Genomic DNA, 27698 nt, shown 5'->3' with positions numbered 1-27698 from the left:
GGGGGCTCCCCGCAAGGACGGCCCGCGGGGGGCAGGAGGCGGCGTCCCGGGCGAGCCCGCTTGGCCCGCCCGGCGTCTCGCGAGGGAGGCCCGTCCCTTCGCAGAAACCCCGGGAAGGCGCGATCCTAGACGCGGCGGCCACGTGGACTTCGCGTCCTTCGCCAGAAGCGGCGCCACGTGACTCGCCCGTCAGCTGATCCAACATGGCGGCAGGCGGCTCTGCTGCGCGCTCCGGGTGAGCTCCGGCTCCGGGCGGGGGGAGAGGTACGGTCGCCCCGCCCCACTCCCCTCCCTCCCCCCCCGCTGGGCTGTGCCGGGAACGGTGTCCGGCCGGCGCCTTCGCCTCGTGCGCCCCTTCCCGCTAGCCGGCTCGGAGGCGGTTTCGGCGGGGGCCGGAGCGCCAGGAGGGGGGTCCCGGAACTCCAGGCTTGGAGGGGGATGCGCGCGGGAGGGGCCGGGAGCGAAGGCGCCCGTGAGGGGCTCAGCGTCGCTGCCGCCCTTGCCGGGCTCTGGAGGGGGCGACAGAGAGCTACTCGGCAGGGGGGAGACCCGTGGCTTTGCTCCGGGGAGGGGCTGCCAAAGTGCGACTGCCAGCCGCATCGGGGAGAGCAGGAAGTGCCGGCCCGGCCCTGCTTTGCCCGCTTCTGCTTCCCGGCGTTGGTTCCCGGTCGGCGGTGTGACCCGGGCGCTTTGCCTCTGCAGGGAATGGTAAGGAGCTGCCGTCGCCGGAATGGATCCCCTCCTGGAGCAGGTGGAGAAAGACCTGGGCATCGCCCACAGCCAGCTGCTGCTCAGGGGCTCCCACGTCGTCGCTCTCGTGCCCCTGAAATGGCTGGCGAGCCTAAAGGAGCGGGGGGCGCTGCCTGTTCTGTGCCCGCAGCCAGAGGGCCTCAGCGAGATGGAGGTCCACGCCTGTCTCCAGCACTCCGTTCAGAAGCTGCCCACGGGCTGGACCCGAGTGGAAATCCACGGGCTGCACAAACTTTGCCTGCGCTACCAGCTGACCACAAATGCCAACGGGCAGAAAGAGCCCCCAGGGGCTCCAGAGACCCTTCACAAGTTCATGCGCAGGGTGGCTTCCCAGAACTGTAGGAATCTATGGAACCAAGCCCATCGCTTGTATGTCCAGCGCTACTACCCAGCCCTGGCTCCGGCCTCTGTCCAGGCCCTGGAGGGGCTCCGGGCGGCCCTGCAGAAGCTCTACTGCTGCCCCGTCGTCCCTGTGGGGAGGACCCCCTCTGGCTCCTCTCCTGCCAAAGAGGAGGAGGTCCCTGGCCACACACCCCCACGCTTCTCCAGCGTCCTGCAGGCGGACACCCTGTTGGAGTCCCCAGAGATGCTCTACCTGGTCTTCCCGTACGTCTGGTACTCCCTGCACGACCTCATCACCTTCAGCCCCGCCAAGCTGATGAACAGCCACGCCAAGCTGCTCTTTATCCTCTTCCAGGTCTTGCTGGCTATGCAAGCCTGCCACGAGGCGGGCCTGGCGTGTGGCATGTTCTCGCTGGAGGATGTGTCCGTGGACGAGAAGCTGTGTGCTTGGCTCAGAGTCCCACTTCAAGGGTACGAGCAGCCGGGCAGGGAGGAGGCCAGGCAGGGAGGAGGCGTGGCAGTGGCCTCAAGCACTCCAGGCCAGGGGTCAGCGGAGGGCCAGGTGCCCAGGGGTCCCGCTGCTGCAGAAGGGGCAGGGGCCCTGCCAGACCTTGGGGATCTGGTGCTGGACTGGGTGCACGGCCGCCTCAGCAACTTTGACTACCTCATGCACCTGAATCGTTTGGTGGGGCGGCGCCCGAGGGACCCCAACTATCACCCGGTGCTCCCTTGGGTGATGGACTTCACCCCCCAAGGAGGCCAATTCCGGGACCTGCGGAAGTCCAAGTTCCGGCTAAACAAGGGGGACAAGCAGCTGGACTTCACCTATGAGATGACCAAGCAGGCCTTTGTGGTAGGGGGCAGTGGCCTGAGTGGGGAACAGCCCCATGTTCCTCATCACATCTCGGACGTCCTCTCCGACATCACCTATTACGTCTACACGGCCCGCCGGACTCCCAAGGCGGTGCTGTGCTCCCACGTCCGGTCCCAGTGGGAGCCCAACGAATACCCCGCCAACCTCGAGCGCATGCAGGCTTGGACCCCCGACGAGTGCATCCCCGAGTTCTACTCCGACCCCACCATCTTCAAGTCCATTCACCCTGACATGCCGGATCTGGAGGTGCCGTCCTGGTACGGCTCCTGCGAAGAGTTCGTTGCTGCCCACCGGGCCCTGCTGGAGAGCCTGGAGGTCTCTCGGGACCTGCACCACTGGATTGACCTGACCTTTGGCTACAAGCTGCTGGGTAAAGAGGCAGTCAAGGAGAAGAATGTCTGCCTGCACCTGGTGGACAACCATACCCACCTCACCAGCTACGGAGTCGTGCAGCTCTTTGACCAGCCCCACCCTAGGCGACTGGTGGGGGCCACCCTTCTGCCTGCGGAGGCCCCTCTCTCCACCCGGCCTCTCATCCCCACCATTCAAGAAACACGAGTGCTGGAGACTCCCAAGGGGAGCCAGGCGGCCGGTGGGCTGGTCACCAGCGCTGCTACCTGTGAGAGCAGGATTGGGCTGAGCATGGAAGAAGAGGTGGAGCAGGGAGCAGAGGCCCTGGAGTCTGGCCCGGCACCTGCCAGAGGCTCGGAGGCACCTGGTTCTCCTGCCCAGGGTCCCGGCTTCCCTGTGGACAGCAGGCCACTTGGCTGGAGGACCAAGGCCCCCGCCCTCCTCTTCCAGGTGGAAGGGGCAGAGGAGAAGGTGGTCCTGCCGGAGGGCCACCAGCCGCTTCAGGCCTTGGAGGAACTGGAGAAGCTGGACACTTTCCTGCTGAAAGCCGTGCATGGGGCAGTGGCCCGGCTGGAGCAGCCCCCCTCGCGGCTCCCGGTGGCTCTCTCAGACCTTTTCCAGAGGGACATGCAGGTCCTGGGGGTGCTGGTGGGTGAGATCCTCTTTGCCAGCAAGCTCCGCACCTCCAAGCCGACGGCCTCGCTGCGGGAGCGCTTCCAAGCCATCCGGAGGCTCTGCCGGCTTCACCCCAAGGAGGTCCCCCCTCCACTCCAGCATTTGCTGGAGGTGCTGCTGCAGCTGAAGATTCCTGACCCCCAGCTTCTCGGAGAGGCGCAGAGCAGCAGGGGACCCCAGCTGTTCGCCTACCAGCCCGTCTGGCAAGGGCTGCCCCCACCATGCCCGTCGCAGCTGCTGAGCCCCTACAGCGGGGTCCTGCCCTTCCCGGCGTACTTCCCTGCCCTGCACAGGTTCATCCTGACCTACCTCTCCCAGGAGGCCGGGGATGAGGGGCAGGGCCGGGAGCTGGTCTTCCAGCTGTGGCAGCAGCTGGACGGGGTGCTGAGTGGCATCACTCCCGAAGGCCTGGAGATCCTGCTGCCCTTCATCCTGGCCCTGCTGTCCGAGCAGAGGACGGCTGTCCATGCCGCCTGGTACCTCTTTGAGCCCATCGCCAGAGCCCTGGGCCCCAAGAACACCAACAAGTACCTGCTCAAGCTCCTGATTGGGGCCTATGAGAGCCCCCGGGGCCTCCACGGCCGTTTCTACCTCTACACGGACTGCTTCGTGGCCCAGCTGATGGCCCGGTTGGGGCTGCAGCCCTTTCTTGCCCACCTGCTGCCCCACATCCTGCAGGTGCTGGGGGGTGCCGAGGGCTCCTTCCGGGAGGAGAACAAGGCCTTGCTGCTGAGCACGGCGGAGGAGGACAGTGAGGAGAGCGACAGGAGCAGCCCGGCCTCTCGGTCCTTTGGGGAGGAGGCCAAGGGGGACGCCGGCCTGGAGCTGGTGAGCTACATGTCCGGCATCAGCCTGCACGACCAGGCCTACCCGCCAGAGAGCGAGGAGCTTCCCAATGGCCTCTACCTGGCTGAGGCCCTGAGCCTGGGCCAGCTGAGTGATAAGGGTGGTGCTGGTGAGGGGCTGCTGGGGGAGGACCCGCGGGACAAAGCCGCCGGCCTCCAGGGCCTGGATGGCAGCCGGGACCCGAAGCACGGCGAGGAGGAGGAGGAGGAAGAGGAGGAGGAGGAGGAGGAGGATGGGGAAGAAAGCCGCAGAGAGGCTGCTTTGGCTGCAGAAGAGCCGGTCTTCTCAGGCGCTGCTGGTCCCTCTGCGGAGCCCAGTCTGACCGAGGAAGATAGGCAGGCCGAGGCTGGGGAAAACCGGCAGGATCTGCTGGACCAGGATGTGGACAAAGAGCAGAGTATCCTGCTAGGTGAGTTGCCGGCTCAGTGCAACTGAGATGCACCCTGTGAAGAGTGCTGGTCGTGGGTGTCTTTGAGCTTGCTGGGCATTGATCTACGAAGCGGGTCGTTGCTGCTCAGGGTTCCCCCTTGGCTGGCTTGAAGAGCAGGAGCGCCCCACATAGAGGGTGGTCATGATCCGGGAGGGGAGAGCCATGAGATGGGGAGAGGTCCCAAGGCCCCACCATAGCATCAGGAAGCTCTGCCTGTCCTGGCATGGACGGGTGGGGAAGGCAAGCAGAAGAACCAGGGGGGCTGTGAGCTTTGGGTGTGGTGGAGCTGCAGTTTATCTGCCCTCTTGTCTGCAGACACAGCCTGCAAGATGGTGCGGTGGCTGTCGGCCAAGCTGGGCCCCACCACCGCCTGCCGGTATGTCGCCAGAAACCTCCTCCGGCTGCTGGCCTCCTGCTATCTGGGTAGGCTCCTCTGCTGGGTGGGAGGGATGGCAATGTGGCGCAGCTGGCAAGGCTGAGGATGCCTCCCTCCTGTCTCCCGGGCAACACTCCTGCTCCCCACAGGTGCAAGCAGACAGCAGTTCGTGGCTGGGGCCGAAGAAGGTGGCCCTCCGAGCGCTGGAAACCTGGAGCAGAGGCGGCCTGTGGCAGGCGACGTGGTCTCCGAGCCAGTGCTGACCTGCCTGGTCCATATAGCACACCTCTACGGGGAGCCGGTCCTCACCTACCTCTACCTGCCCTACATCAGCTACCTGGTCAGTCTTCCACCTTCTGCCCCAGTCCCCCTCTTAACCCCCATGGCTCCCACTCGGGAAGCCAGGCAGCGTTGGCAGTAGTGGGCACGGCTGCAGGTGTTATTCGTAGGAGATCCGTAGCCCCCTTCCCTTTGGTTAAAAATGCCACCCCGAGTTTGGTGCCTGGGCCCCCAGGAGAGACCGAGGGGCAGGTGTGGGCATCAGGCAGCTGACCGAGCAGGGAGCATTTCTTGGAGGGTTCCTGCCCTCCAAGCTGAAAGACGACGGGCTGCCCATCCGTCGGCACGTAGAGGTTGCCCTTAGCCAGGCCGGGCTTCCTTGCGCAGCAGCCTCCCTCCTGCTCTCAGGGATCCTGCAGGCCAGGGGGCTGAGCCGCACCCCCACCCCACCCCCGTTGTGCCCACAGCCTCAGCCAAGGTGGGGACCGTTTTGTCAGCTGCGCCTCCCTGGACTGATCCATTTCGCAAAAGAGGCCCATCGCTGGCTGTTCTGCTTTCGGTTCCAGCATGCAGTTCCTCATTGTTTGTTTTTGTATTTTGTTGATTTAAAAAAAACAACACATAAATCACTTAATAATTGGTGAACAGTGTGTTGTCTGGGTTACATTTGTAAAACAATCATTAACAATTTCTATAATCCATATTCCACATAATAATTTTAGTTGATTTAGTTGATACAAGTCTTACTGTTTTGATAAATAACACACACACACACACAAATTTAACTCTACTTTTTCCATATAAGCCATCTCACACTTTTACATTTCTTAAGAAATAGATAAAATGATAAAGAAAGAAAGGAGAGCAAGAGTAAAGAAACATAAGAAATAACGTACTACTTAATATATATATATATCCCTCTTAGGCTAGTCTATATTAATTTCCTCAATTTCTTATTCTTTTTAGCCATAATTAAGAATATATTTAATCTTTAAACATTCCATTCAGTACATCTAGTCACCTAGTCCTTTAACTCTTATTCAAAACTTTTTTATCCATTGTGATTTTCTTAAATTCAGTCACACTTAAGAATCTAAAACATTTCCTTTGTTTAAGTCATTTCAACTTTTTTATGTTACTCGTACCAAGAAAAGAACACAAAAGAGAAACGAGAGAATCCGTCCCTCTTGGAATAGCATATATATTCCAATTTTTCTCTCTTTCTTTAACCCTGTTCAAACAAATGTTTCTTTTTTAAGTATTCTCTCTGATAAGTCCCATCATCTGTTTTCTTTGCTTCCGCTTTAGTCTTTTTCCTTTGCCCGGTGTCTTTCTTAATCGATGTGTTTTTGCTGAATCAAAAGGTTTTTCCTAAATCTTGCTGTAGATATAAAAAGTAAATCAGTATCTTTCTTAGGGCCATTTGCCCACTCCCGTCTTTATGGGGAGACCTTTTCCTGCTTTTCTCCCTCCGCTTCTCCTGTCGCTTTTCCTCTCTTCACTTCCACCGCTTTCCCTGCTATCTCTCTAGTGTGTTTTATCCAGTCATTTTTCTCCTCCTCAAGTTTGTTTCGTAGTAGTAGTAGTAATAATAGTAATAATAGTAATAGTAATAATAATAACAATAACAATAATAATAACAATAATAATAATAAGTTGGAAGGGACCTTGGAGGTCATCTAGTCCAACCCCCTGCTCAGGCAGGAAACCCTATACCATTTCAGGCAAATGGTTGTCCAGTCTCTTCTTAAAAACCTCCAGTGTTGGAGCATTCACCACTTCTGGAGGCAAGGAGTTCCACTGGTTAATTGTTCTCACTGTCAGGAAGTTTCTCCTTAGTTCTAGGTTGCTTCTCTCCTTGACTAGTTTCCATCCGTCGCTTCTCGTCCTGCCTTCAGGCGCTTTGGAGAATAGCTTGACTGCCTCTTCTTTGGGGCAGCCCCTGAGATACTGGAAGACTGCCATCATGTTCCCCTTCTAGTCCTTCTCTTCATTAAACTACACATACCCAACTCCAGCAACCGTTCCCTATATGTTTTAGCCTCCAGCCCCCTAATCATCTTTCTTGCTCTTCTCTGTACCCTTTCTAGAGTCTCCACATCTTTTTTACATCGTGGTGACCAAAATTGGATGCAGTATTCCAGGTGTGGCCTTACCAAAGCATTGTAAAGTGGTATTAGTACTTCAGTTGATCTTGATTCTATCCCTCTGTTATTGCAGCCTAGCATTGTGTTGGCTTTTTTGGCAGCTGCAGCACACGGCTGGCTCATATTTGATTGTCCACTAGGACTCCGAGATCTCTCTCACAGTTGCTACTATAGAGCAAGGTGCAACATATCATATATCTCCACTTGAAAAATATTCATTTTTTCTTTATAAGTATTTCCTATAAATCTCTGATTTTCCATGATGACCAAAAGTCCAATTCCCCCCCCCCACTCTGGAAATAGCTTTGGAGTCAGAGTTGAATAAATACTTATAGTCCAGAGAGTTCAAAAAAGTTCTTTTTTTGTTGTTCCCTCATTTTTGTAAGTCTCACTTTATCTACACAGCTGTTCTCTATGGTTAAAGCTTTAAAGGTCACAAGTAGAGAGAGATTAGTTTTCCCCCCAGATTTTACCATGACTATCATAATCCTCATCCACCAGTAGGTGTCAGCACTGGTTCATTTTTCAGATTTTATTCCTCCATGAAAGGTTCAATTTGCTGCTTCCCTTAACAAAAGGGTGGGCAACCCCGCCCCCCTTCACTCTCTGAGGTTTTGTTTTTTTTTTGCTTCTTGGGAATTTCTCCCCTTCAGGAAAGTTGATAGGATAGAGAAAATCAATGCTCTTACCCAGATTCAAGCACACTGTTTACGATCAGCTTAAAATAGTGCTTTTGACTTCGGTTGGTCACAGCTTGGGCTAGACTCTGGAATTAGGCTAGCCTTTCTCCTGTTGGTTTCTGGAAGGCTTCTCCTGAACCGATCGGGTCGACCGCCATCTCTCCGAGGTCCCTGGGACTTCCTTCCTTCATTGCCACCTCTCCGGGGCGGCTTTTGGCCCATTTAGGGTCCCCTAACAGGAAGAAACTCAGCTGGAGGGCACAGAGTCCCGAACCCCTCAACTGCTGCACTGCACGCAGGACCAGAAGTCTGCACGCAGTTCCTCATTTTTATTTCGGCTCTTCCATCTGAGGCAGAAGCAGGACTCCCCCTCCATTGTGGGAGGGGTCACTTCCTGGGAGAGCCTCACACGAGTGTTTCCTCCTCCCCCAGAGACCCCCTTTCTGTTCCTGGGTCGTCTCCTCTTAAAACCCACTGCCTGAAAGTGGCACAGTGAGGGGTGATTGGCAGGCCGTGGGGTGATGGGGCTGTGGCAGCATCAGGCAGCCACTTTCCACCATTGGCTCCTACCCTGTTTGCTCCAATATTTTTTCCAAAACTCTTATTTAATTTATGCCACATACAATACTAACTATACCCCTCCCCCCATTTCATGTCATCTTCATCTTTGGTCAGTAACTGTCGTTGTCACAAATGCACCTGTTTGAAACAGGGACCCACAGATGATCGTTCTGCGCCAGCCCATTTAACTGTCTTGCCACACAGCTCCCCCCCCCCCCCCGCTTACCTGACTTGTCAATTAGCCTGTCTGGAGAGAGCTTCTCATTCCCACCATCTGTTAAGGAAAACTCCAGCCAGTCCAGTGCATGAAGTCTAACCTTTTCTGACCTCTAGGGGTTGCCTGGAAGTCTGTGAGAATCTGTCCTGGAGAAGACGGGTCCTGAGCACCTGTCCTTCCCTGCCATGGACTGGACTGGGCCCCCCTCCCCAAACCCTCGGCATCCCCATCAGGGTCCCTCTTTGCCATGGTGGGAGATGCTGTTGTGGCGCAGCCCGTGGGCTGGGCGAGGGGCCTTCAGCTCTGTGGTTGTTTGTGAGGGTCATACGGGGGGGTCATACGCTAGCCTTTCCCTCCAGGTAGCTCCTGGGGGAGGGGCAGCAGCCAGCCGGTTGAACAGCCGCAAGGAAGCCGGGCTCCTGGCAGCCGTGACGCTGGGACAGAAGATCGTGGTCTACCTGTCGGACAGCACCCTGATGGACATCCTGCCCAGGATCAGCCAGGAGGTCCTGCTTCCCCTTCTCGGCTTCCTCACCTCGCCCACCCTCAGGTACGCCTGGCCAGGAGGGGGGCAGAGTGGCCACGGCCAGAGCAACACTGGCCTCCCCCTTTGGCACGCTTGCACAGCAGCAAGGGTTCCCCTAGCAGGGCTGCTAGGACAAACAACACCCCTTAAGCTGATGCCTGTGATTCCAGGGGGGCAGCTGCGGAGGGGGGCGCTGGGCAGGCACGCTGGGCAGAGTGATGGGTGCTGAGAGTCTCTTCCCTCCAGTTTCCCCAGTGGGGTCCAGGGCCGGGTCGTCTTGTGTCTGAAAACCATCCGCTTGATGATGCTGGTTTGTTTACGGATCGGACCGGAGATGGCTCAGCAGCACCTGCGCAGCACCCTCCGGGGCTTCTTTGAGAGCTTCTCCTTGCTGCCCTCGGAGTCCGTAAGTCTGTGGCTCTGGGGAGAGGGGCTCCTCGGTGGGGAGGCCATGGCGGAGGAGGGGACAGGGATGCCCACCCCAGATTATCCCCGCCAATACGCCTCTGGGAATCCTGCGGGTGATGGTCAACGGGGCTCCTGGGGGATGTCCAGTCTGGATGGTGTGCAGAGATCTGGACAGTGGCTGCTTCAGAAATGAGCCAGCTGCCTTCTGAAGTACCAGGAAGGTCCCCTGGCCTAAAAGGAGGCGGTGGGCGAGTGGCTGGACCGTTTCCTTCCCCTTCAGCCTTTCTGCAGGTGTGACAAAGGCGGTCCCCTTTTGCAGGGCCAGCCGCTTTCTGTGGACGCCTCTGCTCTCCTGGAGCTCCAGAAAGTTTTCAGCCCAGAAATGGCCTACGTTGCCTTTGTGCCCTTCTCTTGCCTGCTGGGTGAGACCCCTGTTCTCCCCCCCCTTGTTCCTGCTCCTCTTTTCTCCTGCGCCCTGCAAGAGAGGGGGGGCTGGGCTTCTCCTCCATCAGTTGGGGTGCAGTTGGGGAGCAGAACTCTCCAATCGGCACGTTTCTCAGTTGTTCTTCCCCTCCTGGCAGGTGACGCCTTTCACACGATTGTGCCGAACCACGCCTTGGTCAGGCAGCTGGCCAGCCTTCACCTGGAGCAAGCCAGTCCCTCGTCAGGGAGGCAGGCAGCTGCTGGGCCGGGCCAGGCCCCCTCGGAGCAGGAGGCGCTGGGGGCCGAGCCCTCCTCTGGCCCGGCTGAGGACATGCGATCGGGCACCTTCGGGAGCGTGCTGGTGGGCAACCGCATCCAGGTCCCCTCCGAAGCCCAGCAGGAGCCCTTGAACGGGGCCAGGGGCAGCCTCTGCCCCAAACCGTGGGGCCAGGAGGGGGAGACACTGAAGCAGGAGCTGCGGCGCAGCGCTCGCCTCCTCCTGGGCAACTGGCTGGCGTACTGGCAGTACGAGATCGGGGTCAGCCGGCACGATGCCCCCTTCCACTTCCACCAGATCAAGCTGCAAAGCTTTGTGGGCCACGGGGGTGCGGTCAAGTGCGTGGCCGCTCTGAGTGGGGAGGACTTCTTCCTGAGCGGCAGCAAGGACAAGACCGTGCGCCTCTGGCCCCTCTACAACCGGGGGGACGGCAGCCACGAGACCGAGCCCCGGCTGACCTACGACCGGCACAAGAAGTCCGTCTTCTACGTCGGCCTGCTGGAGGCCCCGCAGCACGTGGTCAGCTGTGACGGCACCATCCACATCTGGGACGCCCCCACTGGTAGGCAACCCCCTCTCCACGAGCAAATGGCGTGGATGGACCCTGAGGTGCTTGGGCCAGGAGCCTGGGAGGTCTCCACGCACTTCTTTCCGTGGCCATCGTGGGGTCGGCTCTTGTGGTCAGTCCCTGGCAGAGGGTCTGGCTGAGGCTCAACACTGAGAGGTCTCCCTCGTCAGCTCCTGGGGCCCAAAGCTGATGCAGCGGTTGGGTTGACTCCTCAATTGGAGAGACCCCCTCCTCACCTGACAGGAACCCCTGTGGGGCAGTTCCATTCCCCGTCGAAAGGCTCTGACTAGGTAGCCCACTTGGTAAACACTTCCCCGTAAGGTGTGTGGCAGGTTGTCCTGCCCATTGCACGGACAAGGTTGGTGTCAGAGCTGCTTTCCCCCCACCAAGCATCCCCACTCTCCAGGGTTCAGGGCAGAGGGTCACACGCACACGAGCGCACGCCAGGCGGCAGCTGGCAGTTGCTCTAAGTGGGTTACGGTAGGAGACGAGGTCAGTGGTGCATCAGGGTGTACTTTCACATGCAGCAAAAGACCCCCCAACCCCCCCCCTTTCAGAGAGACAATTTGGGAGGAACTCAGAGACTGCTTCACACATCGGTGCCCCACAGCTCCTCTTAGTTTGGGTCAGGGCATTGGGGAGGGTCTCTCAATCCCCTCCAGTGCTTCCTGGGCATGGCCCCTTCCCCTAATGGCGGTGCCGCCCCTTCCCTCTCGGGCACAGCTCAGCTGGGTCTCTTTGGCAGGCAAAGTAGTTCGTACCTTTGAAGTGCTGGACTCCAAGGCGCCTGTCACCGCGCTCTGCCCCATGCCTCCCCCCCACGGCAGCATCAGCATCGCCAGCGCGGACTCGGTGCTTCGCTTCATTGACCACCGGAAGCCAGGCTGGCAGGTAGGGCCTGGGGCCACGGGGGGGGGAGGTGAGGAGTGGCTGGGCGGGGGTGAGCAGGGGTCTTGCTCTGGGCTGGGAAGGGATAGTCACGGGGGCGACAGCCCCTCCTCTGACATTTCTTTGCTCCCTCGGCTCTGCAGCAGGAATTCCGGCTGGCCAGCGGGGCAAACGCTGGACTCATCCGCTGCCTGGCTGTCAGTCCTAGCGGGCGCAGCGTGGCGGCCGGCTTCTCCTCTGGCTTCATGGTCCTTCTGGACACCCGTACAGGCCTGATCCAGAAGTCTTGGTCAGCCCACGAGGGAGACATCCTGCAGGTCAAGGTGAGCTGCTGGCCTTGAAGGGTTCAGGTGTGGCTGGATGAAGGCTGCAGCGGCCCAGTTGGGTCTTCCAGGCCCTGTTCTGGTCCCTCCTGCACTGCGCCCTACAGCTGGAGGTGCCGCTTCCAGGAGACCCCGCAACCTGCCCGATTCTGGGGTTGCCCAGTACCCAGAAGTGCGTAGAGAGCGAGGAGGCTGCCTAGCAAGGAGGGTCAGGCTTGGTGCTTGAGTAGAAACAGAGCCTGTGGGAGCTCTGGAAGAGCTGGCGGCCGTTCCCACCAGGACCTTTGATGCTGGTCGCACCCTTTTGCCCTGGCATTGGTTGGCAAAGATGCTGGGAGCCTCCCCTGGACTGAGCAGATGGGGTTTGCTCCTTGGGCAGAATTCAGGCACCCCAAGGAGCCTGCAGCCCCCTCAGGGTGATTGGGAGTGGGCACTGCCCACTAGCAGATTCCCACCGCTTGGCCTCGCCTTCCATCCTGGAAAGGGACAAAGGAGGAGTGGCTGAGGACTTGGCCTCGCTTGGCCTCGCTTGGCCTCGCCTTGGCCTCGCTTGGCCTCGCCACCGCTTGGCCTCGCCTTCCATCCTGGAAAGGGACAAAGGAGGAGTGGCTGAGGAGCAGTGGCTGAGGACTGTCGCACCACTCTCACCACCGGGCCAAGGCTTACTTGCTGCTTCCCTCTCCCTGTTAGGCCACCGAGGGCAACGTGCTGATCAGCTCCTCCTCCGACCATTCATTGACTGTCTGGAAAGACCTGGAGCCGAAGCCCCTGCAGATGTACAAATCGGCCTCGGAGCCCCTCCACACCTTTGACCTCTATGGCAACGAGGTGGTGGCCGGCACAGTGGCCAACAAAATTGGCGTCTACGCCTTCCAGGGGCCCTCAGCCTCCAGCACCACCAAGCTGAGCTCCGAGAACTTCCGAGGGACCCTCACCAGTTTGACCGTCCTTCCCACCAAATGCCACCTGCTGCTGGGCTCGGACAACGGCACTGTCCGGCTGCTGGCGTAGCCCCTGCTTCTGAAGCAGAGGGGGACAGTTGTGGCTGGCCACCAGCCCTGGGGGGGGGACCAGAAGGTTGGGGACGCCCCTTCCCCCCGTAGTCCCAGCACAAGTAAAGCCAAGACACCCCCCCCATCACCGTATGTGCCTGATGCTCCCTGGGGACTGGCAGAGATGCCCCTGGATGCCTGGGGGTCAAGACCTTCTCCCCTAACTTGGGGGCTAGCAGGAAGGAGGGAATAGCGGCAGATCCCACGGCTTTTGGGTGGTGGGCCAGGACTGTCACGCTCTGCTCCCCCCTCCGCTGCTTTCTCTGCCCTGATTAGCCCTTTGGGGAAGGGGCTTCTGGGCAGGAAGGCATGACTGCCCCTTCCAAGTCTTCCCATTGTTGGCCAAGCATTGGAAGCCCCCTGCCCCCCCCCCCCCACTGCCTGGCCACAAAGCCCTCTGCCTGCCCAGGAGCCAGCCCTCCCTCCCCCGATCTTCCTCCAAGGGGGCCAGAAGGACTCCTCGGCTGGACAGTGTCTGCGGGGGTGTCGGTTCCACCCTCAAGATTTGCTAGAAACGCCCTGGGGTTGTGGGTGCATTTAGTCCTTGTCCCCCCCCCCACACACATATACCTGGGGACGGCCCAGGCCAGCACTCTCCCTCTGTTCCCTGGAACTGGGGTGGGGTGGGGTTTCTCACTGCTGATTGAAGAGTTTGCAAGAAATAAACCTGAGAAACTACAATTCTCTGACTTTTTGCTGAGGAGGTGGGGAAGCCCCCCCCATCTCAGTAGTGGAGCAAGCAGGGAGCAGCAGAGAAATGGCGGAGCTACTGCCTCTCTGCCCCCTTTTTCACCACAAACGTCATTCTTCCCCCTCCATGTGGCAAAGATAAGGCAGAAGCCAGAAATGGCGAAGGTGTGGTCAAGGAAGAGCCTTCGCTGAAGCACACCCCCCCCGCCCCGACTGGGAGTCGGATTCGAGGATACAGTGGTCTGGCTGAGCAACCCTTTCCCTCCTGCCTTTGGGGGCTCCAGAGACCCTGTGGGGAAGCGGCCAGGCTCTGCGTCTGCAGTGGAGCAGGCCTTGATTCCAGACCTGTGAGCAAAGTTACAACAGCTCTGAAAATGGGGGGGGGGACATACCAGCATCCCTGGGGTCAACTGATCAAAGTTCGGGCACTTTAGCAACCAGTAGTTGCAACACCTGCAGTGTGTGAGGCTCACGTGGTTCCCCATTGCGACACAGCGGTGAGCCCAGATCTGTTTCATGACCGCCCAATTTAACAACTGCAGTGATTCGCTTAGCAGCCTGGCAAAAAAGGTTGTAAAATAGGGCCCGAGTCACTTAACTGCCTTGCTTAGCAGTGGACGTCTAAGAGGGGCAGCCTTCTCAATGGCTGCCCCACGGACGCCCCGCCTGTCCTCTTTTGTCAAACCACAGCAGTGTGTGTGTGGGTGGGAGTATTCAGAGCTGCCCCTTTATTTTTATTTTAAATGCTTCCTCCGGACCCTGGGCAGCTCGTGACCAGAGGGAGTTCTGGAATGGGGGGGGGGGAGGCTATGAATATCGATGACACGAACAGACTAGCCAGGATGTTCTTGTCTTGTTTCTGAAGGGTGAGGACAGACACAGCAGGAGTGCCCAGGGGTGATCCTGGCCAGCAGGAGTGCCTGCAGGCCACCCTGGAACCCCTGGCCAAGAGGGAAGGTGCAGGGCTCACCTGGCCTGGGGGGGCTGCCTGGAGTGGGGAGGGGGAAAGGTGGGGGCATGGGGCTGAGGTGTGCTTTCTGCCCACTTGCTCAGAGGAGCTCATGAGGGGCCAACCTTGCAAGAGTCGGTGGGGGGCTGGGCCACCTTCCCCTCCGCAGGCAAAGTGCTTCCTCTAGGGCCCCATCAAAGGGGGAGGTGCCGGGGGGGGTTGCATTGCCCCCTGGACCTAAGATTCTGAACAAATATTTAACCGGATACGGAAGAAAGTCAATATTTGTCTGCCAGGGGGAGGGGCGTCACTGCTGGCTCCTGGTTAGGCTGGGGCTCTTCTGCCCCATTGAAGGGCCAGAGAGGGGCAGCGGGAGAGCCTTGGGAAAAGCCGCTCGAGGAACAAGGTGGAGTAGGGGGCAGCAAGGGGGTGAACTGGCGCAGGGGCAGGAATGCTGCCATCTTAAGGCTGGGGCACCGTTGCCCTTTTTTGGCAGTGTGGAAATCGGTTTCCTGGGTTCTGGTGGTGGATCTGGGTGGGGGAGGCTGGTACTTCCCCCTCATACACCCACACACGCCAGGAAACGTGGCACTTCCTCCCCGTCTTCAGGGGGCAGGTGGGGGAGAAGGGGTTGAAAAGCCCAACCACGCCAGCCACAGCCAGTGCCACTTGGTGCCAGGCCTGACCTCCTGGGTCCTGCAGGCGAAGGGGGGGTGGAAAACAGGCACCTCGGTTTGGCCCCCCTGGGACCCTGAAGGTGCAGCAGGTCAGCACAGCCTCTTCGCTCCCGCAGCCCCCTCGTCCGCTGCCTGATGGCTCTGCTGCTCTGGACGCTGCTGGCCGCCTGCCTTCCTGTCCTGTGTGCTGGGTCGGACCAGGTGAGTTACCGCCTGCTTCCCTTTGAGAATCCTTCCCTGCGGGGGGGGGGGAAGGTCACAAAAAGGAAGTAGGCTCCTGTCTTTAATCGAATCCTGGCCCCTCCTGGGAAGAAGGCATTTTTGGGTTCTGTAGCCAAGCCTGCCACCCCACTGGGGGGCCCCCGTGATCCCCCTCCCTTCAAGGGCTGCCGTGGTCAGGCGGGGACCGAGGGTGTCGTGGGCAGTGTTGTCCCACTTATAGTGTTCGTGTGAACTCTCCAACACTGACAAATGTAGACCAACACTCAGCAAAGCGCCCTTCGTTCCAGCACTGCCAGAAATCAACCCGGCTCAGAAAGGACCCCGCAGAAGCTGCTTTGAACCGGGGGGGGGGGTTTCCTGGCAGGAGATTCAGAGAGTCTTCTCCCCCCCTCCTCCCCTTGCAGGTCACTGCTGCGGCGGTTCCCCCTGAAGACGATCTGCTGCTACAGGCGGGAACGGAACCCGGGTCCCAGGGGGCCCTTCAAGGCCCCACAAAGTTGCCTCCCCACTTTCCAGATGAAGCTGCCGGCCAGGGGGAGACGGTTCCGGACGGGTCGAAAGGGCAGGAGGGCCTCCCCAATTCCCCTGAGGGAGAGGAGGAGGGGGAGGAAGGCTGCCGGGAGCAGGCCCTCTCTGGAAGCGTGGGCCAGATCGCCTCGGCCATGAGGGCCCTCGGGGTGGACCTCCTGCGGGAGATCGAGGCGGAGAAGGGCCTGGGCAATGCCATCTTCTCGCCCCTCAGCCTCACCCTGGCCCTCGCCCACCTGTCCCTAGGTAACACCGCCCGGAAGACCCTTCTCGGAGGGGGGAGGCTGACCCCCCCTGCTTCTGGGGAGACTGCCCAGAGACCACCAGCCCCCTCTGCTCCAAGGAGCTCACCCGGTGGAGAAGGGCTGCTCCTCTTAGGCTGCCAAGGGTGGGGGGGCTCCTAAGGGCTGCTCCCCCACCCCCAGAGCCCTTCGGCCACTGCTTCTCCGGCCCGGGCTGAGCCTGGCTCGTTTCAGGTGCCGCCAACCAGACCAAGAAGCACCTCCTGGAGGTCCTGCACATGGACTCCGTGCCCTGCCTCCACCAGGCGCTGCGGGAGGTCACCCAGCATCTCCAACGGACGGCCCTCAGCATAGCCGGCCGCCTTTTCCTGCAGAAAGGTGAGCCATCCCTGTGGGTAAGAGGTGGGCACCCCTGTGTGTCTGTCTCTGTGTCTGTGTGTTTGTGTGTGTGTGTGTGTGTGTGTGTGAGAGAGAGAGAGAGAGCTGTCCGTCTCCCTTCAGAGGCGTTGCCCCAGAGGAGAAAGAGGGTCATCTGAGGAGAGGAAGTTTCACAATTGTTTCCCTTGCCATGTTTGCCCAGGAGGAGAGCGGCGGGGGGGGCACGTTGCACTGCTGGGCATTGCCAAGATGGCCCTGGAGGCCAATGAGAGCGCCCCAGGCCTGCCCTTCCGCCCAGGGTGCCAGTGCCGGCTGCTGGCAGATGAAATTCCCGAGGCCCCTTTTGGTGCCAGGCTACCAGGCCGCCTCGGCTGGCCTTAGGACGACTGCAGGCTTTTTGCAAGAAACGCCACTTAATCTGCTTGGCCGTTGTTACTGGCCTACTGGCCGATGCACTTACTAAATTTAAATCGGGGGAAAAGGCCGACACAATCTCAGAAGAGAACCAGCCCTTTTCTCTGACCTGGCGATCATCTTGTAGATTTTGAAGACTTTTGACGTGCTCTTTAACCCCCTCAGTTTCCCACTCAGGATATCAAAGTGACAGTTGCTCCCCTTCAGTGAAGGATGTGGCCAGGATCCCAGGACTGCAGTTCTTAGGAGAAGCCGTTTCTCTTTTCAGAAAAAAAAAATTCTGCTGAAGGAGCAACATTATTGCACGTGTGGCTTTATAAGCAAAATTTATTTATTCACAAATAAAGGCTACTCCAACACAACCCCAGCCCCTGAGAGTCGGGAAGGGCCCTCAGCCCATTCGGGGCCAAGGGACTGGGCATCGCAGCCTCCCTCCAGGAGTTGGGGAGTGGTGAGGCCCCCCTGCTGGGCCTGATCCCCCTGCCTCCTCCTTCCCAGGCTTCCCCTTCAAAGAGACATTCCTGGAGGCGTCCCAGAGATTCTACGGAGCGAAGCCGGCCCTCCTTTCTGGGAACATCAAGGCCGACCTGGAGGCCATCAACAGCTGGGTGGCAGAAGCCACCAATGGGCTGATCCCCACCATGCTCACCGAGCTGTCTCCCAACGTTGTGATGGTCCTTCTCAACGCCATCTACTTCCGAGGTGGGTCTCTGCTGCCCGGCTGGGGGGGAAAGCCACCGTGGGCGGTCTGGGTTTCTTCCAAGCGGGACTGGAAGACCTTCAGCTCTCAGGGTGAAAGGACCAGCTTGGGGGAGGGGAAGGTTGCCGGCCTGGGCCTGATGTCCTGTCTGCTGTGGCCCAGGGTTCTGGAAGACCAAGTTCGACCCACAACTGACGGAACCCAGCCTGTTCTACCTGGATGAGAAGTCTGCGGTCTCTGTGGAGATGATGAAGGGACACAGCTTCCCACTGAGATGGTTCACAATAGGGTCCCTGGAGACCAAGGTAGAGGGGGGCCAGGCGGGGGAGGGGGGGAGAGGAGCCCCCGGATGTCCACTGTCCCAACTTGGCCAGTTAGGAAAGAAAGACTCCTGGTCCGTGATTAGCCAAAAGTAGACTTTACTAAAGCCAAAGTGGTTACAGAAGAAGCAAAGCTGAATGTGAGAGTTTTGCATGCAAAGATACGGTTAACTTTCCCTTGTTCCAGGCCAACCCCCTGGTTATCAGTCACTGACCAATGAGGTCTTAATGAATCATTTGGGAAATGGTCCCGGTCTTTGCCAGTCGAGCTGCACATTCTTTTGGTGTGACCTTGAGACGGGTGTGTGTTTGTGTGTATGCTTCCCGCAGGACCGTCTGCTTGGATTCACTTCCTCCGAGTTCCCTCCCTGCCTCCCTATCCCCCACTGCTTCGTCCCCCCATTACTGATGCCAGGCTGCCATCTTGTCATCCGTAGCAGAAGGGCAGCTTTTGTGTTCACTCGCCCCACCGGGAGGGCTCAGGGAGGCCCCGGTGGCTTCTGTGAGAGGAGGCCACCCATGGGCTCCCGTGATTGTGGCAGCCTCGTGGCTCTTGCCCTTCCCAGACCCTCCTCTGCCCTTTCCTCCAGGTGGCCAGGTTCCCCTTTAAAGGCAACACCTCCTTCGTGGCCATCGTCCCCAGCCTCCACCAGCAGAAGAACTTCTCCCAGGTTCTGTCTGAGGTCCTCCAGCACAACCTGCAGAGGTCGTTCCCCCAGGAGAGGCCCACCAGCGTGAAGATGCCGAAGCTGCACTTAGAGGACCACACGGAGCTCAAGGGGGTCTTAACTCGGTTAGGTGAGAGACCCCAGACGGGACGGAAGGCCTGCAACTCCCGCCCTCCCGCCCAGCTTCTTCGTGCTATCTATGTTGACTTTCCATCCTCCTCCTCCTCCTCCTCCTCCTCCTCCTCCTCCTCCTCCCAGCGATGGGCAGGGAGCTGCTCCCACTTCAGTTGTGGTCCTCTCTCTTCCTCCAGGTCTCGGTGAGCTGTTTTCCGCCCCAGACCTCAGCCGCATTGCCGAGGGGCCCCTCATGGTCTCCAGCATCCAGCAACGAGCCGCCCTGGAGTTGACCGAGGATGGAGCGAAGGCGGCAGCGGCCACCAGCATGGTCATCTTCCGTTCCTTCTCAGGTTTCTCCCTCGACCAGCCCTTCATCTTCATGATCATGGAGGACGTGACGGACATCCCCCTCTTCATGGGCATCATCCGGAATCCCCGGCCGGAGAAGCAAGTCCTGGCTGTTACTCTCCCACGCTTCAGGATGCACTGAAGGGCCACAGAAGGGTTACAGAGCTGCCCCCCAGTCCCAGGCAGTCTGGCCTTCCAGAATACCCCTCCCAGTGGCTGCCCACCCAAGCACATCACCCTCCCAGCTGGCGTCTGAGGGCAGAAGTGGATCCCATCCCAATCTTGAAATGGAGACGGTGGCCCTTCCTTGGCCACTAGCGAGTCCTGGATGTGGATCCTGCACCTCAGCTTGCTGGACACTCTCCTAGGCTCCCCATCCCCCCACTGGCCTACCCTGCCTTCCCCGCATTGATTTCCCTTACCCCCCCCGAGTAATTTTCTTGGCACCAGGCCGGAGGGATGCCTCCCCCTCCCCTTTAGTCAGACTGAACCCCTCTCTGTCCAAGAAGACCCTCCTCAGTCCAAGCTGCACACAGGCCTAACCCCCTCCCTTCAAAATACCCCTCCCCCATTGCCACCTGTCATTGTTTCAGGGGCCCCTGCATCAAAAAGGATAGAATGGCAATAATGACGCAACAACCCTGTGAGGTTGGATACAGACTAATTAAGCGTCTGTCCTGAGGGCCTCCGAGATCGTAATCCAATTGAAAATTGTGCTTCATGCTTGTGAAAACATAGTGGATAAGATGCACAATCGCACAGCTAAAGCTAAGACAAAGAGAGGATTGTTTTGAGCATTGAGAATTGTAAGGAAAATAATGCAAAATAAAACTGCAAATATTGCGATGCCTTTGTATCCTTCGCATCTGGCAGCAGAGCTACGTGGCCTCCTCAGACAAGGGGGGTGGGGCTCCCCTATCAAGACGGGGGAGGGAAGGGAGGTAGCCCTGATCTTAAACAATTGAGCCCAAAATTTCCATTGCTCAGTGAGACAGTTCTTAAGTGAGTTTTGCCCCATATTACGACCTTTCTTGTCACAGTTGCTAAGTGAATTACTGCAGTTGTTATGTGAATCTGGCTTCCCCACTGACTCTTTTTGCCAGGAGGTCACAAAAGGGGATCGCAAGAGCCTGGGACAATGTGACCGTCATAAATACGAATCGGTTGCCAAACGTCTGCATTCTGATCCCGTGGCCAGGGAGATGCTGCAACCGTTGTTTGAAAAGCGGTCATTAGTCACTGTTTTGAGTGCCATTCTAACTTTGGTCACTAAACAGTCGTAAACCAAGGGCTACCTGGAGCCAGCAGGAAGGGGCGATGGAGAGAGGATCCGGTCTCCATGGGGCATGACGGCCAGAACCCCAAAATTACAGTGAACAGAGTCGGAGGGGGCCTGCGGGTCTCCCGGTCCAACCCTACAGAAACGCCCCTCGGAGTATTTTTATTTTATTTTATTTTAATCCCATTTATATCCCGCCCTTCTCTGAAGACTCAGGGCGGCTTACAAGCTTAGCAGTAGCCTTCATTCTATGTATATGCCTGCTTATTAGGGCTTTTGGCCCCCCCCCAAGCGGCATTATTACAAAGTCAGCTTATTGCCCCCAACAATCTGGGTCCTCATTATCCTCAGTATCCTCAGTATCCGAGGGTGACCGGGGGGGTCAGAAGGGGGTTGAGAGAAATTCAGGAGCCGGAAAAGGAGGAGGAGGAGGAGGAGGAGGAGGAGGAGGAGGAGGAGGAGGAGGAGGAGGAGGAGGAGGAGTCCAGCCCTTCATCCTCTCTGGACGGGATCCAGACCAGGGCCGACATCTTTGGCAACTTTAAGCCTTGCGGACTCCCAGAATCCCCCAGCCAGCTGTGCTCCGGAAGAAGGTGCTGGGAGTGACAGTCCTTTGGCCCAGTTCAGAACTCTTCTTTTGCACAGTGGGGAAGGCAACCACGTTCAACACCCACCCTGCCCCCCCTTCTCGGGGAGAATAGCAGCGCGAAGCTCTGGACAGGGCTGGGGGCTTTTCGGGAGAGTCCCCAGGGAGGCTGTGGCCAGAGCTGGCTGTGCCTGAGACGTTGGAACAGGTGTGTGTGGGGGGGATAGGGAGGGCCTGCAGTCTCCATGGGAGCCTTCTCTGCTTGGGGAGGAGGGTCCCGTTTCCGTGAGGGACCCTGAAGAAGAGGGGCCGGGAATGTCCTTCCAACTTTTCGATACTCTCCATGGCTTCGTCTTAAGAGGAAGGTCTGTTCCAGCCTACGACCGTCCCAGTTTGCGTGTCAAGGACAACCCCTTTTCTTTTTAAATCAATAGGCTGGAAAATACCCAACCCTTTTATTTAAATACAGTTCAAAATAATTAAGTCCTTAAAACAAAAAGCAGCAGAATATTTTCCTTAGCAAAATAAATGGTTCAAACAGGAAACAAGAGTTAAACAAGAAGATCAACAAGAACATAAACAGACCAGGATTTCCTTTGGAGTTCTATGAACGGTTGCCTTCATCAACCAGCACCGTCCACACCTTCCCCTTTCATCAGCAGCCCCAAGCCGTGGCTTTTCAATGCCTTCTCCTCCTTTCGCTGACTTGCCTCATAGCCTTTCTCTGGTCTGCTCTGCTAAACTGCCTTCTACTTCGAGCATCTCTAAATAGTCATCTGTAAAGCCTCAAGAGTCCGAATCCTCCTCCTCACTCAGCTGAGCCTCATAAAGAACACGATTGGAGGGGCCAGATTCTTCCTCTGACTGAGAGTCCTGTAATGCATCAGAGCCTCCCTTCACCGAAGGCTCTTTAAACCCCTCCTCCTCAGATCCCTACAGGCCATCCTGGAGGCCGTTTCCCATGAGGAAATAGATGCATCTACTGCCCCCCCATCTTGAGTCCCCTCTAGAGGGCCAAATGGCTCCCCCTGGTGGATGGGGACAGACGTGCCAGGGTCTAGCTCTTTGAGGGGCTAGAGTTGAGAAGCTCTTGTCAAATCATGTACCTGGCACGGTCAGAACAGTCTGACCCCTCACTCCTTGATGCCAAAAGAAACTTGTTGGGCCCCTTGGTTGTGGAGGTTCTCTGGTGAATAAGGATGAGGTGCACCAGGATAGAGTGATGTAGTAAAAGCATTCAGCTGCAGTGTATTCTGTAAGGTTTGTGCTGGTTGTCGATTCAACCGTTGATCATTGCTGGAAATTACATTGCCATTGGTAAGAGGTGATGCAGTTTGAAGTGTTGGCGCACCTGCTTCTGGGCGTTGAAGAGGTGCAGGCCTCTGCAGGCTTGAGGTCTGTGTGCTGTTCGTAGGAAGCACAGCTGATGCACCTGTGCTGTGTTGTTGAAGAGGTGTAGGCCCTTGCAGTTCTGTGGTCTCTGAGTGGTGAGTGGGAAGTGCAGAAGATGTACTTGTGTTGTGGTGCTGAAGGAGTACAGGCTTTTGCAGTTTTGGGGTCTCTGTGGTGTTTGAAGGCAGTGTGGAAGATGGCTCTGCATCGTTGCAAACATTATGCTTTAACATGTATTGACTGGTGCGTTCCATCGGATCCTCCACTTCTGTTGGGATGGAGCACTCCACATTGGTGTTTTTCTTCCCTGCTTGTTCATAGACCTTCAGCTTTGCCAGGGCAGCTGCTCGTTCCTTTTCTATTTGCAGAATTTTCATTTGGGCTTCCTCCTTTGCTTGACGGACTTTTCTCTGGGCTTCTATTTCAGCTTCCTTCCTGGCAAAGGAAGCAAGCGCAGCCTTTTCTTCTACAAGCACACGGGCCTCTACTAGCTTGTCAGGTATTGTTGAAGCCCCGGAGTGAGAGGATCTAGCGGAGCGTACTGTGCATCTACATGATGTAGACCTATGAGATCTGGTCTCTTGCAGGTCAGCAATACAGATTTTTGCCTTATTCTTTGCATCTTGCACTAGGAGATCTCTTTGCTGGTTCAGATCCTCAATTTTGGTTAGTTCTGCTGAGGAATCATCTACATTAGAGTCCTTTAAGAAAATTGTGTATTTTGCAGACAGCCGCTGGTAACGTTCATAAACTACAGATAGGCGATCTATAGAGTCTCTTAATTTAGCACGATTATCCTTAAGGTTCTGCAAAATTGTCATGGTGAATGCGGTTCTGTCCCATAGGTCTGACAGATCACTGGAAAATTCATCTTTCATTGTCTCATAAATTTCTCTGAGTATCTGGGTTAGTTTTATTGTGCACTTGGGTTTTACAGCAGGATCTTTGCACAAATCAGGGTTGTCTGGTCGAACTAGCTCTTCTGGATCAATGGGACACTCTGCCATGGCTAGGATAGATGCAGAAAACTTCCTAGATATTTTTGACTAATTCAACAAACTTCACTCTTTGACCACCAGGGGGCGCCTTCTATGTGGTTAGAGACTTCAGGGAAGTTTGCCCTTTGGCCACTAGGGGCACCTTCTGCGTGGTTAGGGACTTCAGGGAATTTTGCCTTTTGACCACTAGGGGGCAATTTACATGTGCCTGGGAACAAGCCTTTTATTTGCTAAGCAGCCACCGGGGTGCTGCTTGTGTGGGTGAGTACTTCAACGAAGTTCACCCCTTGACCACTAGAGGTTGCTGTTTGGAAGTAAGCCTGGTGTTGTCCCTAGCTTGAATTTGGATGCAAAGTGAGCCAAATTGTTTCTTCTTAAGACCACAAGTTGTGAGCTGGTCTGGAACTCTCGAGGGACTTCCTGTCCGTGTTAAGAGTACCAACCATAGACTGTAAACTGTGTGACTGACGAAGGTTAATTTGCTCTTTGTTCCTTGTTTATAGCTAGAGACTGAGTAGGATGGCTTGCTGAGAAATCTCCCTTTGGAGATTCAAAACATATATTTTAGGATTGTTAACTAAATCACTTGCTTATTCATATAAAAATGCTTGCATGGCTACTTCATCAGTCCTTTGAACAAAAGATTTCAACAAACTGGCAAACTTTTTAGTTTCAGCAAAATTCCAACTCTAAAGACAATGGCTAGCAGCACAGGATGAAATCTCTGTAAAGATGCTTGCATGGCTAGTCATCATTGCAATCAATGCCTCTATCCCCTTTTAATATAAATCCAAGCTTGCAAGCTGCTGCATTAGCTGGCATTCCAAAGGTGGGGGTCTCTTTCACTGAGCAGCAAACCAAGAGCTGGGTTACCAGGGCAATTAATTGTTTTATTGTTCCTTATGGCTTTTGAACAAAGGATCTTAGCAAACTGGCAGACTTTTTTCCTCTTTGAGTAAAGATTCAGCTCTTTAACAAATTGTTTTTCAACAGTAAATCTCTGAACTTTCTAGTGAAATTTGGGAGAAAGGCAATTTTAGAGGAGACAGACAGGAAAATTCTAATCTTGCATCTTGATTTCACAAAACTCAAGCTTACAAACACAGTCTCTCTTTCAATTTGAATCATTTGAACATTTAAGGCACATCTTAGCAGAAATTTATTTGCATTTAAAACCACTCTAAATTGCAGAGAAGACTCTGGCTGGAAACTCGCTGGCAGAGAGGCAGTAAGATTTTAACTGGCCTTTTTAGCTGGTCTCCACATGGAGACAGAAAGAAACAAGAGTTCACAGAATTTTTATTGCAGGCATGCACTTTTTTCAAAGTGTCTTTTTGACTGAGCCTTGCTTGTAAACAACATGCACATGTAGGATGCAGACAGAAAGAATTCAAAAATATTTTCTTACTATTTGCTTGCTGATAACATGCAGATATACAAATTGCAGACAAAGGAATTCAAATTACATTTTCTGACTATTCTGGATCCAAGCCATTGTACTTTAATTAATATCTCTTGATAAGACTTCTATGGTCTAGATAAGCAGATGTCCTTAACATTAACAGCTCTCTCCAGATAGTTGAACTCGTGGAAAACACCTTTTATCATATAGAAATACCTTTATTGCATGTAGAGTCGAATACAGTAGGTGGGGTGCATTAAGATGATGTTTGTACAGCATTTCCAAGATATTTCCAAGGTATCTCCAAGGTCAGAAAATAGTAATACTCCCAGCATCTGCATATGTCTGCTGTTGTCACATGTTAGCTGGTTAATGGAGAATGGAAATCTCCCGGGACAAAGGAGGAGGAAGTCCATCCCAGAAAAGGGGAGGGAAGAGGAAATACATCATAGAGTAGGAGGGTCTGACTGCCCACATTGTAATTTCTCCAAAACAGCCACGTGGTGGCAGCACAATTATTTTTTCCAGAATCATCCCAGGTATTGAGATCAGGCTGATAGGTCTGTAGTTTCCTGGATCTATTTTTTCCCCTTTTTTGAAAATGGGAACTACATCAGCTCTCTTCCAGTCCTCTGGTAGTTCCCCAGTGCTCCAGGATCTTTGAAAAATATAGTTCAGTGGTTCTGAGATCACGTCTGCCAGTTCCTTGAGAACCTTGGGCTGTAATCCATCTGGTCCTGGTGATTTGAACTCGTCTAGGCTGGATAGGTGCTCACTTACCATTTTCTTGCCTATCTTAACTTGCGTTTCTATTCTGTTTTTTATGGCACTGGTTTTGGTAGGTTGGACTGTTTTTTTACCTTTGTGTAAAGACAGATGCAAAAAACGAGTTAAAAAGTTCTGCTTTCTCCCTGTTGCTTGTCACCTTCTTACCACTTTCCCCCACTAATGGACCAATCATTTCCTTAACCTTTTTCTTGTTTCTTATATGTTGAAAGAAGCTTTTTTTGTTATTTTTTACTTTGGTCGCAAGCCTTAATTCATTTTGAGCCTTAGCTTTCCTCACTTCATCTTTGCAGGCACGGGCTATTTTCTGATATTCTGACTTAGTTATGTGCCCCTCTTTCCACTTCTTATACTTGTCCTTTTTATCTTTCAATTTATCAGAGAGTTCCTTATGCAGCCATGCTGGTTTCTTTTGAGAGCTGTTATTTTTCTTCTTTGTTGGTATTGTGCTAGACTGGGCCTTTATTATCTCACTTTTCAAAATTTCCCAAGCTTCTTTTCCCCTTTAGGATTCTCATCCATGGAATTCTTCCCAAGGTCTCTCTACGTTTATTGAAATTAGCTCTTTTAAAGTCCAAGACTCTAGTTTGGCTGTGTTCTATTGCTTGTGCTTCCAGAATGTTTGAATTCCAATATTGCATGATCACTTCCCCCCAAGGTTCCTGTGGCTTCGACACTTTCTATCATTTCATCTCTGTTAATGAGAATTAAATCCAATATGGCTAATCCCCTAGTTCCCTTCTCTACTTTTTGGGAGAGAAAGTTGTCTGTTAGGTTTGAAAAGAAATAATTACCTTCCCAGTGAAAAGAATTATTACCTTCCCAGTGAAAAGAAGTAATTACTGTCATGGTTCCGACTAATGAAACACTTCAAAGAAACTTCAGGCATTGTTTATTCTGAAAAGTCTATAATAATGAGAACAAAGCGTCGGCATGGCATGTTGGGATGCCAAAATCTGAATTCCCCTCCCTCCAGGACCTAATATCTGGCACAATTCCCTCCTCCAATTAGCAGTCATAAATCACATTATTGTCAGAATCCATTTATATCACATTTCATAATTGTATAGGTAGAACAACGTGCTATTTCTGGGGATTCTGCCATCTCTCCGAGGGGGGGGGGGAGAGGATGGTTACTAAAGCGATTTTCAAACAACAGGGGATGTTTTACTGGGGAAGGGAGGGGGGACAGACAGGTCTGGATTGTATCTTCATTTACAACTGAAAAGGAAAGCAATAACCATAAAACCAAGGAGAGTTCCCTTTCCCATGGAAGGACCTGACACCTAGCAACTGACGACAGCCTGACCAAATGGATGAGGGGAGGGGCTGGAATGGGAATGGTTTATATAGGATTGAAATGTAACTTTTCTCAGATTCCGTCTTGTATTCCCACAATCGATTCCATCCTAGTAAACATTTTCCTTTTGGACTAAACTTGCATCCAAGAGTTCTTATTTCCTAAGATGTGGATTGAGGTGGGTCCTGACAGTAGACGGAATCTGCTTTAAGAGTCAACCTGGAAGGGAAAACCTTACCGGGGGACTTTGCAACAAATAAAATGTCTGGCGACGAAGCAAGAGAGGAGGGAAGCCCCATGGAGGGGGAGTCTTCCCCCCAAATGGAATCCCAGAGACAATGGGAAGCTGAAGCAGCATATTCCCCCGGGGAAGAAGCGGTGGAGCAGTACGACCGAAAACCCCGGTGGTCGATGGGCGTTGGAAGGAAAAGTGAGTGGGAAAAGGCTTCGGGAGAAACGACCCTGAGGCGTAGTAACCACCAACCGGAATGGAGGCAAGAGATGGAGAGTTCCCTGCACGCCAGCGAGGAGGAGCGGATCCTGGAAAAGGCCATTGATCTGATGAAAGCAACCCTGAGTTCACTGAGGGAGGAGAGAGCTGAAAATCGCAACCGAGGCAGCGCCTGGGGACGCAACTGGAAAGGTAACGGAGGGGATCCAACACCTGAAACCCCGGGGCCATCCAATGGAACAGGAATTGCTGCCTCAG

General features: G+C 55.3%; 2 protein-coding genes across 4 annotated transcripts; both read left to right on the top strand.

The window, feature by feature from the left end:
* Window positions 1–205: 205 nt before the first annotated feature.
* WDR81 (WD repeat domain 81) lies at window positions 206–13674 on the top strand. Of its 3 annotated transcripts, XM_081312771.1 has the most exons (11): window positions 206–235; window positions 703–4247; window positions 4584–4691; window positions 4794–4984; window positions 8888–9078; window positions 9301–9460; window positions 9743–9884; window positions 10044–10724; window positions 11476–11621; window positions 11762–11941; window positions 12632–13674. In XM_081312771.1, exons 2-11 carry the CDS (start codon window positions 731–733, stop codon window positions 12950–12952), a joined length of 5637 nt encoding a protein of 1878 aa, XP_081168897.1. In that variant the 5' UTR covers window positions 206–235; window positions 703–730; the 3' UTR covers window positions 12953–13674. The 3 variants fall into 3 exon arrangements, with proteins under 3 accessions (XP_081168897.1, XP_081168898.1, XP_081168896.1); XM_081312772.1 differs by lacking the exon at window positions 206–235 and having other exon boundaries at window positions 559–4247; window positions 9782–9884; XM_081312770.1 differs by lacking the exon at window positions 206–235 and having other exon boundaries at window positions 559–4247.
* A 71-nt stretch (window positions 13675–13745) lies between these two features.
* Window positions 13746–20086, top strand: LOC308659271 (alpha-2-antiplasmin-like). Its single transcript, XM_081312773.1, has 8 exons — window positions 13746–14030; window positions 15426–15510; window positions 15936–16305; window positions 16536–16679; window positions 17592–17795; window positions 17956–18098; window positions 18704–18911; window positions 19093–20086. Exons 2-8 carry the CDS (start codon window positions 15445–15447, stop codon window positions 19386–19388), a joined length of 1431 nt encoding a protein of 476 aa, XP_081168899.1. The 5' UTR covers window positions 13746–14030; window positions 15426–15444; the 3' UTR covers window positions 19389–20086.
* Window positions 20087–27698: the final 7612 nt, after the last annotated feature.

The sequence above is a fragment of the Vipera berus genome (assembly GCF_964194415.1).
Source record: "Vipera berus genome assembly, chromosome: 1".
Lineage (NCBI taxonomy): Eukaryota > Metazoa > Chordata > Lepidosauria > Squamata > Viperidae > Vipera > Vipera berus.
This window is presented reverse-complemented; position numbering and strand designations above follow the sequence as displayed.